This window comes from Talpa occidentalis, unplaced genomic scaffold (assembly GCF_014898055.3).
Source record: "Talpa occidentalis isolate TD23 unplaced genomic scaffold, MPIMG_talOcc4v2.1, whole genome shotgun sequence".
NCBI lineage: Eukaryota > Metazoa > Chordata > Mammalia > Eulipotyphla > Talpidae > Talpa > Talpa occidentalis.
Window position 1 is genome coordinate 14472416 of NW_026555331.1, and position 12160 is coordinate 14484575.

The 12160-nt window shown below is 41.1% G+C and overlaps 1 protein-coding gene across 1 annotated transcript in view; it reads right to left on the reverse strand.

Moving 5' to 3' along the window:
* FAM91A1 (family with sequence similarity 91 member A1) overlaps nt 1-5822 on the reverse strand; it is a 36832-nt gene extending 31010 nt beyond the window's left edge. The window contains exons 1-2 of the mRNA XM_037502004.2: nt 5699-5822; nt 803-887 (exon numbers count right to left, since the gene is read on the reverse strand). Of these exons, the coding sequence (XP_037357901.1) occupies nt 803-887; nt 5699-5770 (157 nt within the window). The 5' untranslated portion in view covers nt 5771-5822. The remainder of the gene's footprint in view (nt 1-802; nt 888-5698) is intronic.
* Nucleotides 5823-12160: the final 6338 nt, after the last annotated feature.

The window sequence follows — 12160 nt, forward strand, 5'->3', positions numbered from 1 at the left end:
GAAGAAACAAATGAGATAATCCAAGTTGGAGCGAAGAAGACAATCATACCATATGAAACGGACTTGCAGTAAAGTAAATAAAATGTAGTAAGAGGACAGATTAAGTAGGAAAATAATTTTTAGCAAAAAGATGTAAAATGTAAGCTATAGTAAAAATTATCAAATCCCTTTTTATACAACTTTACAAGATAGCCAAACTGAAGATAGTTTTCAATGAAGTCAAGGTTATTTTTAAAAACTTCTTGCTAGTTTTGTTTTTTAGATATAAATGGAATACATTTAAATATAAAAACTACCCCTAAAATACTGTGCTTAAAATAACTGAGTAACACTTGGGAGTCTGAAAAGCTAGCAGGGTAATGGAGCAGACTAATCAAAATAATTTGACAAAATGCTAACATTTTCTAAAAAAGGGAGCTAAATAAAATGGAACCAACTATAATTTGTTCCATTAAAGAAAGAGTTTTCATTAAAGTTATATTATTTGGAAAATGCTTGGAGACAAAAACAAAATTCAAAGTAAAACATTATTAAGAACTTCTTTGCTGGCAGAATTTCTGACCTCAAGCAAAAAAGAGGACATTTAAATGAAGATTAATCTTCTACAGGTAAAACAAATCTAAAAACAAATTTACAACAGAATTAGAAAGAATAACCTTGCCGCTGTAAAGTGTTGTTAGGTGGCACAGTGTCTTAAAGGCTGCATGTGTAATAATTTCAGTATTATGAAATGAGTATTAAAAAAGTTATGATAGATTTATGAAAATAAATCAGCAAGCCAATGTAAAATATTTCTACTTACCTAAGTTATTTCTGTATCGTAACTGATTACGGATGCTGTACAGGACAACCTGTTTTTCATATTCTCTCTGTGAATTTCCAAGGCTCTAAGAAAAAATTCAAAGCACAGATTTAACATAGCTTCTAAACTAAACAATACTTCTTCTGTCCCATAAAATTAAAAACCATGCCCCCCTAATTTTATCCTGCATCTCTTATTTCTAGTAGATTTTCTTAAATTTTATTATACTAACTTTCCTGCTATGGTATTAAGGCAAAAATATAATGTGTCTAATATCAATCTGCCTTTCGAAAAGGGGGACTTACTGAAATTACCTAAAATATTTAATATCAAATAAAAGAACAGTCTGGGAGTATAATTTCATTTATGTTAACAAAACAACTAAGTCCTGCTTAGTAAGACTGCTTTCTTAGGGCCTCCCCTGGTGGTGCAGTGGTTGAGCGCTGGGCTGCAAAGCTGCCTGCAGCCTCTGCAGCACCGGTTCGATCCCCGGCCACCGGTGAGGGTCCACACGGTGCGCAGACCTCTCCTGCCTCCCACTGCTCCCCTCAGCAGTGTATTTCGCCAGTCTGCCTGTTCCGTCCCCTGCTGTGGCTCTAGTGAATTCTCTCACACTCCTGCGCTTCTGACTGTACCCACTGCTTGTATAAATAAATAAATAAATCTTAAAAAAAAAAAAAAAAAAAAGACTGCCTTCTTAACTGCTCCCAATTTGTGTTGGATGGATGGATGGATGGATGGATGGATGGATGGATGGATGGATGGGATGCTGGCACCTCCATTTATTTAAATTTAAGAATCATAACTAAGGAAAGATCCCGGTCTGATAATTACAACTGAGGACTATGATCATTACAAAATTAAGATCTCTGGAGAATATACATTTCAAATGTAGCTCTAAATGATAAGATTATTTCATTAAAAACATCTACGGCCTCATTAGAAAGCATTTAAACAATTCTAGAATTATATTTTTTAAAGAGCAAAAACCTTCTACCTATGCATTTAGTGTTCTGAATTCAGAGTTAGGTTCTCATGAAAGAAAGAAAAAATCTGCCTGATTATAGTCAACATTACATTCAAGGTACATCCACACTCTTAATGAATACACCACTGCTATCTTCTAGTCACCAGTATGGTCTTTCCCACATGCTAGTCAATAAAATTAGACATCTTACACTGGCAGAAAGATCAGAGGATTCAGCACATTATATTTTTTACTCAAAGGTTTTTCAAAGCCAAGACAAAGACAAATGTCCTTACATAATCTTCACAAGACAGATGAAGCTACATCTAAATAAGATGGCACATAACTGGATCCAACTGCAAGTTTAAGTAAAGGGAACAAGATGGTAAGAAATTAAAGATCTTTCTTCCTGCAGATATTAATGAGTTAATCACAGGTTAAGCCATAAAGCACACTATTGCCAAAATGAATGAACTTATATTATTTTTCAGCTATTTCAACAAAAGTAGTTCAAGTTCACTGTAGAGAAACTCTACCTTCCTCTATGTAACACCAAAGCCAGGATCAGTACTGAAGCTACAGTGGAGATGCAAAATAGCAGGCTTTTTGTAAAACTTTTAAAGAGTTTTCTCCAAATCTACCAACAAATAGGTCTCTTTCTCAAGGAACAACAAAACACATACATGCAGACCCATACAACACACAATTGTGCTAAAAGTTTAACAATTTCTGAACTTGAGGTTTTCTTCTGTTTCAAAATAAGTCTCTTAATTTACCCTACCTTAAAACCATTTCGCTCTCCAACTTCATTCTTGGCAACTACAGAATAAAAAGTGTAAATCAAACCACTCATATAAAACATACGGACCCTGTAGTTATATTTATATTTGGTAATACAATAAACATCTAAGCCTTTGTGCTAGGCAGTAGATAATGAAAGGTTCTGATCAATCAATACACATGTGTACACACAATTATCTAAAAATTACATGGAAAGTTGATTTTATTCTTCACTACCCACCTATATAAAACATAATTGCTTTTGTCATAAAAACTGTATGATTTCTCTCCCACTCCTAACTCACATTTCCCACCATTCACATTTTTTAAACACTACTGCTACTATAGGAGGCAACTAAGGAAAAGGGCACTTTATTCTGAAAAGTTGTAATAGTTGCTGGCTACAGAAACAAACACCAGGCCTGGCAAATGCAGATGGGCAGCATATAAAAGGCAATATAGGTGCAGACTGTAAAAGACCCAGTGTGCTGTGCATGGAATGCTCTGCTGCTACAAACCCTCATTACAATGTGCACAAACCCTCATTACAATGTGCACACGCCCTCCTCAAAACACAGAGTTTGTAAAAAGTGACGCTTTTTGGATTATACAAACCCTGAACATTAAGAGTTCCCCTAAAATAAAACAACTATGAATTTTTTGACAACTATGAATTGTTTTGGACAACTATGAATTGTTTTGGACAATGAATATAAGAAAAATACCCCAATAATGGCCCTAGCCACATTTTTTAATGTATTTTTTAAAGTCGAGCACAGCCATCATTTCATAAAAATACTTTATATCATCCATATAAAATTTTAGCTTGAAACACATTTGTCTTTAAAATCTGAGTCACCTTCCACTAGCTTTCAGAAACTGGGAAATGAGTCATTTCCAAATTAAACTCATCAAAATTATTGGAAACTCTATCCAAGCACTAGTATCCATAATGTTAAACTCTTCCCATACAAGAAATATGGCCAACTTTTAAACTGAACTCTTACTGCCCCGGAGAAATCTCAGACTGATACTATCATTCATTCACTCCAAAAATAAATAGCAGAAGCTAACTATGGATAGGTGCTCAAGACACAAAAGCAAAATACATACTGTAACCAGAAAATGAAACAGCCAAGGGTTAATCCCATGAGTAAGAAATACAACAGCTGAGGTTCAACTGCTCTGGATTTAGATCAGGGAATCCTTTCTGGAGGAGTTAATGGCTGAAATTTAAAAAAGAGCTACAAGTAACATGTAAGAGACAGGTATAAGAGAAAGGAAAGGGTCTGCATTTTAGAAACTGCACCCCAGTAAACTATGAAGAAAGAAGGAATGTGTCCTATTCTGATGGGAAGAGATCAGATAGAAAGCTGATGTTGTAATCCAAGGTGGAGCTTGGCATGGGGAATAGCGACCAGGTTAGAGAAAATCCATGGAAATAACTTGCATAGGTGAATTTTGCAACACCTTCTACAAGTGGAAGCTTATCCCAAGATAAAACAGCTATTTTTTTTTTTTTTTTATCTTACAGAAAAGAAACCAATGTCACATCTGGAACAAATAATAACATTGTTCTGTGATCATTTTTTATAGTCTCAGGTTTAGAAACACCTGTGCCAAAACTAATCAAGATCAATTATTCATGCTGAACATAACTGAATCATCCATCTTTCTTCCATTATACTACATTTACTTATTTATTTATTTAGTGAAAGGAAGAACAGACAATGGAAACAAAGAAAAGGTTGTTGGTTCTTCAAGTTGTCTTTGGATATGCCACAAAGCCTTCCTCCACCTTAACAGGTATTCCCTCAGGTTTAGAATTTTGCTCTTCCAGTTCAAGATATTGATAAATGCCACATGGGCAGACACTTACACACAAGAAGTCTAAGTTTCTTAAATTTATCTTTCACCTTCTTGTTAGCTGCAGTCTCTTAAAGTGAAAACATTTTCTTATACATGATGCACCGCCAGAAACTTAAATTATTCATTCCTAGAACTAATTAGCCCCCAAGCTCAGAAGGCAAAGAAAATCTTTACAATACCAACACCAAGACCATCCCAAACTTGCCAAATAGACCATTATCTGGCACCAACGGAAAACAGAATTTCACTCTCAACCTAGTAGATTGGGGAGAGTACGAAGACTGATCAATTTCCATAAAACGAGTGCCCTACACAAAGCATGGTATCACTGCCTTCATAAGATTTACCACCACGTGACACATTACATGTTATGTTGTATTCATTAATTTACTTACTGTCTTTTTTTACTAAAATATAAGCTCCACGAAGGCAGGGTCTTAACCTCGTTGACTGCAAATTACCACCATCTAGAATAAGGCATAGCGCACTGCAGGTGTTCAGGAGATACTTGTTAAGCAACTGAGTAAAACTAACACTCAAGCATTTGAGAATTAACTCAAAAACCTCATGGCACTCCCTTGTTGGAATAGCTCAAGTAAACCCATCTTGTCTAGAGGATAAAGTTCAACAAAACAAAAAACTACGAAATCCGGCCCTAACTTCAGCCTCATCTACCACCACCCCCACGAGCTCGTAGTTTCACCAACAAACGCCAGCGATACCAAGTTGCTATCAAGTGGCTCGATACTCTTCAACCACCGCCTTTCAGCTTTTTTAAAATGACTTTCCCTTTCCCTGGAAAACCCTCCATTCCTCTATCTAAGTCGCATTATTCGTCCTTTAAGATCCAATTTAAATGTCTCCTCTACACATACTCAACACTCTCTGGACAATTTCTTGCCTTCTCTGTGCGCCCACATATACTATAATGGAGATACATGTGAACTATTGCCCAGGGAAGTATTTATCTGTCACGTCCCTTCACCATCCAGATGTTCTGGAGCTCAAGGGTCGCGCTTTAAATGTTTCGCAGGCACCTAGAACGGTGCCCGGCTGAATGGGGGCTGCGGGCAAAGCGCCAGGAGAATCTGGGGGGGACACTATTCCATTCCTTTGAGCCACAGCCCCCATCCGCCCCTGCGGCCCCGGAGTCGTCCCTCTTCCCCTGGGCTGGAGAGGAGCTTCGAGACCCCAGACCCTGGCAGGGGGAGAGCGGGCGTCCGCCAAGGGGAGGCGGCCCCGGGCAAACAGGTGACGGCGGGGCGGGGCCGCGGCCGTACCTGCCTCACGTTGGCCGGCAACTTGCTCCAGGGGTAGTTGTGCCGGATGTGGAACTCCACGTCTATGTTCATGGTGCCGGGCGCCGGGCCCGCCGCCACGGAGGCAGGAGCGACGCCTCCCGGCCTCCCGCCCGCCGCCCTCGGCCTGTCAGGGGAGCCCGCGGGACGCCCCGCGCCTCACGCTGCCGCAGGCCCGGGCTGCCCCATGGCCAGGGCTCCCGACAGCTCGGCGCCGCCCGGGCCACGGGGCACAGGAGCAATGCTGATGGGCAGCAGGGGCGCCACGGCAGCTCCAAGTTTCTTCCTAGTTTCGGCCCACCGGAAATGGCTCTGGGCGTGCGTCACTTCCGCCCGCCGGCGCGCGACCGGAGGGGCGGGGCTGGAGCCTAGTGCGGCACCGCCCCCTGCACGCTGAGGGGCGGGGCCACCAGGTGGCGTCCTGGGCGACCTGGGTAACCAACCGCCCGGGCCGGCGCCCGGGTCTCCCGCCTCCAGTCCCTGGAGGAGTCAAGACTGGCGCTGGGGTTTACGTTGTCGTTGTTTGTTGACCCACTTTCTCCAAAAGTGGGTGGCCCAAGAGCTGGTGGTTATTACAGACACTGCGGTTGGGTGACTGAGAAGAGGCTCCGGAAGGGGGTGATGGCTGGCTTCAAATAGGGGAAGGTCCCTGAGCCCCTGGGGCTCTCCATAGCCACCCCAGAACCCCTGAACCAGGGCCAGGTGGGCGGGGCCCATGCTTGGGAAAGAATTTATAAATCAATTCTTTTTCCGAAATTGAGCAAGAAATCACAGGAAGTGGCAAAGTTGGTGATCCGTCACCCTTCCAAGTTTGTTCCTGCATTTTGTGGAAGGGGGATATTGGGCTCTACTTCCAAGGCTCAGATTCTTAAAATTTAGGGATTCTAAGAGCTGGAATTTCAAACAGCTGGTGCTGATAAGTAGGGGAGGCTCAAAGGGAGATAAAGACCCTTGCTAACCTTTGGCACGTAGCTTGTTGGTAACTGCTTTCTTCTGCTCCATACCACCCCTGACCCCCACACCCCCAAAACACACACACACACACTTTTCCAGCTTGTTTCAGTTCCAGAGAGAAGGTCTTTGGGGATAAGCTCTTCCAGAATTTGTTACACTATCTTAGGAAACCGACAACCATTGTTACTGGCAGCAACCAGAGACAAGTTTAGTATTTTTGCAACTATTTTTCAGTTTTCAATAATGTTTTCTATACACTTTTTATACTCAGAAGTTTTTATAAGATGCACCTACCTCAGTAGTTGAGTCTAGTGCAGAGTAGGAAACCCATTGTATCTAATAACTGAAACAAACATCATTCACATGGCCCTTACATAGGAATACCAGCATGGTGTCATCCAATGCTGAGAGCTGATATCTAAGGGCTTTGAATTCTATGTACAGACCTCCTCATCATACTTGTAAAGAGAAATCTGACTAGGAGACATTAATTCAACAAATACTGTTTGCCTGCTATGTATTAAGCCCTTGACTTGTGATAGATTGTTATCTCTCACAACATAGTGAAATAATTCCACTGTTATCTTGATATCATAGAGAAGGAAATTGAGGCTTGACAGGGCTGCCTGAACTGCTCCCAAGATCACACAGTGATAGTGACAGAGAGCAACAGGGGCCCAAGGCTGTCACATGCCAGAGGCATGCTTTTAATTCCTTAATTCAGGCTCTCACTCACTGAACAATTTTGCTTCCTGTTCCAGACAATTCAAAATCATTCAAAATCAGCAATGTAGATCCCACCACTAAAATAATTCCACGTATAGAAGAACCTATATTCTTCCAGAGCCTAACTTCAGTTTAATGAAAGTTGAAGTCAGTGTAGTTTTAAAATCCCTGTAAACCACTTGTTTAGCCAATTATAGCAATTGGACAGAACACTTGTAAGTTAATATTTTTATCAACAAATATATATAAAAAATAAAACTAGACAGAGGATAGTGGGGAGGAACATACACAGATCTTTGAAAATATGATGATGGTGAGTAGAGAAGAGTAATTCAGCAAGCAGCTGAGAAAAAAGGAAATTTGAAAGAGGAAATAAATGATAATGGGTCAAAAGTGAAGCCTGAAATAATCACTGCTGTAAATGAATGCAAAGTTTACTAAAAGAATAATTTATTTAAAAGGATATTCAGAGCAAAACTGAGCACCCGAGTCCAGAAGACCAATATTAGATTTCTCGGTGACTGGCCCCTGACTTCAGGGTTTGGGGGCTTAGTTTATACAGGTAAGCTACATACAAAGAAAGATGGCAGGGTACAAGTTAATAAAGTTAAAACTAAGCCCCACTCCTTGGCCAGCAGGGAAGTTTGGGAGGCTGGAATAGATGAGGGAATAGATAAGTCTGCCTTGGGGACAAGGCCATAAAACCCATGACCAGAAAACCCAGCCCAGATCCAGGAATGCAAAGCAGAGGCCAGGACATGTTTCTGTGTCAAAGGCCAGCGCCCGAGACCAGATATCCTAGCAGATAACAGGTGCAAACTGACGCCCCAAGTTAGAAAACCCATGAAAAAAGTATAAAAGAGAACCTCAAATCCTCCTTCATGCAGACATTTCCGGTCTTACCCATTGCTTCCCTTTGCATTATATTTCAATAAATGCTCCTTTTCTGTTCTCTGTCTCTTGTGAATTCTTTCACCCCCATGACTATGGCCTCACCCCCATATTTCTCACCACTACAAAAGACAGAAAGAACACATAATTTTTTTAATGAAGGAAAGGTATTTAGGTAATTTCTAACATTGTTCAGCTAGCTAAGGGAGATTGGTTTCTAGCAAACTTAGTTGGTAAAAGAAAAACACTGTTCATGACCTCAAGGCCATTTCTTGACCTCACGGAGTTAATTCAACCAGAGCAATGTGTGTTTGAGAAGATATAAGGACCAAAGGTTATTTGACTCACTTATCCCAAAAGTACCTTTAGAGACACTGGGCCCAATCAGGCTCCTTCTCATGCTCCTTCCTGCAACTTGAAAATTTGGCAGGGACTCAATCTGAATTTTCCAAGACATTTCCTTCATTTCTCACTCTAGGATTCCTTATAGGGAACAAGGATCATTGTTCTACAGACTCCAGCCCTGCAGGCAGAAGTATACATTCTCCAACAGAATAAATGGTAGAATTTTCTTTTCTTGGTCCACATGGCAAGAATCCAAGTAAGAAGGCCTTTAGGGTAGGAAACCGGCAGCAAGTTAGGCTTGTGAAATGGAGTGCTAATTAAAGCACAAATACAAATTTCCCCCAAGGTGACCAGTCTTAAAGAGATTGGAAACAAAGTAGTTCAGAGATCATAGGTTACCCCATCAGCTCAATAGCCCCCTCTGCTGAGAAGCGCAGGACCAGGCCTGCTCTCTCCAACACCAGGAAGTGAAAACACCTGCTGTTTGCACTCCACAAGCAGCACTCCTTCATTACCTCCTGGCTCCATTTTGTTTAACAATAAGGTACATCTTTTTAAATCCTTGACTCAGGTTCCTGCTAATTCTGCCTCAGACATTTGCTTTTCAAATTCCAGAGAGGTCAGAAACTGCAGAGTTAGAAGCCCAGTCCCAGAAGTTGCCATCTAGATTAACCTTGTGAATAAACAATGTGTTCAAAAGTACAAGTGCAACGAGATTCGAGCTCCTCTGGCTTTTCCAGCTCAGACGAAGGAAAATTACCCAATTGGGTTGGGCATCCTGCCCTTCAGAAAGATCACAAACTATTTTATTGCTAAAATTTCAACAAAATTAATGAGCTGAAGCAAAATAAATGTATGGAGCTGCCTCTGGTGGTCTAATTGCACAGACCTCAGAATATTACTCACTGTGGTGGGCTTCCAAAGATACCCACACCCCAATCGCTGGTACCTGCAAATGCGTTACCTCCCGTAGCAAGAGAGATTTAGCAGGTGTGCTTAGTTAACGATCTTGAGATGAAACTCATCCTGAATTATTTGAGTGTCTTGATGTCATCACAGGGTCCACATAAGAGGGGAGATTAAGAGACAGATGTGACATTTGAAGCAGAGGTAGGAGTGATACAGGGGCACAGGACAGCTTAGTAGAGCTGGAAAAGGAAACAAATTCTCCTCTGAGGCCTCCAAATGGATCACAGCCCTGCTCACTCATTTCAGATTTCTGATTTCCATGATGTAGGATAAATTTGTGTTGTGTTTAAGCTACTAAATTTGCAGAATTTTTGTTACAGCAGTCATAAGAAATGAATGTACTTCCCCCGAGAATTAAGTACTCCAACCCCCAAGCAGCTGATAAAGCAAATGTCACGATTAAGTCATTGTGATTGAAATGTAAATACAATTAAGAGGAATAATAACTATTTACCCTTTTCATTTTTTGTATGCCCAGCTACTCCATCCTCTTCTGAGATCAAATTTGAAAGAGAAAGAGCTTGGGCATGGTATTAAATGAGACCGGAGAAGCACCAGTAGAGGAGGAAATGGTGTGTGGGGAAAAAAAAAAAAACAAACAGGAAAGAAGTAACTATAATATTTTCTGTTTCAGTTTCACCTTGGTCTGACCTTGGCCATGGGTTTCCATACTGTAAGTGTTCTTCTTTGTTCCAAGGACCAATTCATCTCCCTCCCACCCCCCAACATCATGGCCTGGCTTATTCCTACCTCACAACTTTTACCCTTAATGTACCCTTGACCTTGAATGCCTTTCTCCAGACCTTTGCACAGCTGGCTTCCTTCATTCCACCCATGTCAATTAGAGCAGCCTTCCCCAACTGCTCTGTCCCGCATTACCTTGGTCTATTTCCTCCCTTGCAAGGAATCACTATAACATTGTCCTATCTGATTCCTTATTTGTTGTCTGTCTCTCCAGTAAGAACATTATCTCTGTGGAAGAAAGGACTTTGTCTATCTCTACTATGTAGAAACATACCATGAACATAATACATACTCAATAAATACTACTGAATGTATTGAATGGTGGACTAATTAAATGAAATCTGAGTTCTCAAATGTTGCCTTTTCAGTTAATTATAACACATCTCCAGTCTTCCCCCTCCACCTCCCCTATATTATTTTTTGATAGCATCTAATATATTTAACAATTTAGTTTTTAAATTATTTGTCTCTCCCATTAATCTGGGGCACCCCAAAAGTAAAGGCTTTTGTCCCTTTGGTTCTCTGCCGTGCCCTCAGGCTTAGAACAGCACAATAGTATACACTCAATATTGAAGGAATGAATGATGTTACACAGAGAGCAGAATTCTGATAGGAAACTAGATTTGGGGATTCTCCTGAAAATCTGGGAAATCCCACAGCACTAGACCCCCTTTTCAAACTTATCTGTAGAGGAAAATCTGTTTGGCTTTTCCTTGAACCAAAGTCTCCACTGCTCCTTATTGCCTCTGTTATAGAAACTGTTAATTGTGAAAATCATCCCTCTTGCACTTTGTATGGTATTAAATTATAGAGGAATAGTCCTATACCCTTGTCTCTGTTGAAAGAGAAGGAAATGAAAGCTAGACTGTCTATTCTGGCTCACATTTTACATTTCAGAAACAGTAAGATACTTGCACTTCCTTCAGCATTCCATGGTGTGTTAATCACGTTGGGGCTTTGCCTACAGAATTCCCCTCTCTGGATGCACTTCCTTCCCTTTTACCTGGAAAATGCTGCGCCGTTGTAATAGTCAAGGTGTCCGCTAGGGGCCGATCTGACACAATATTTGCAAGATCCTAAAACCTGCAAGTTCTTCACTTCCCCATTTTTGACTATTATCTTTCATCCAAAGCCTTCTTTCAGATTTTAAAGTACTTGATATTCTTTCTCTATTTGTCTGTGGTATCTAATAACATCAAATACGGTTGGTTTTTCCTTGGAAATTGTTACACTTAGGCCTGCTGGGCTGTGATCCAACTGAAGTTTGTACAATCTCAAGATCACCATTGAGGCTCAAGTTTTGTGGCCCCTGTTGGTCAGGAAGACAGGATATGTCAGTCAGCCATGGGCATGATTTATCCTTATTGAATGTATTTTCACAGAATCCATGGTGAGGAGTATGGGATTTGTGAATTCCACAAAGCATCTGAAGAGTTCCACCCATTTCTCCCCGCCCCCCCATTACTTTATCAAATTAGTTAATTTAAGTAAGTTGATAAGATATAGGAAAAAAATTATTAATGTCAGTTTTTTTTTTAAAGATTCTTTTTTTTTTTTTTCTTCAGATTTATTTATTTATTTATACAAGCACTGGGTACAGTCAGAAGCGCGGGAGGGTGAGAGGATTCACCAGAGCCAGAGCGGGGAGCAGAGCAGGCAGAAGGACCGAAGGACACTGCTGAGGGGAGCAGCGGGCAGGGCAGGAGAGGTCTGCGCGCCATGTGGGACCCTCCTCCGGTGGCCGGGGAGCAGCCGGGGATCGAACCGGCACTGCAGAGGCTGCGGGCAGCTTCGCAACCCAGCGCTCAACCGCTG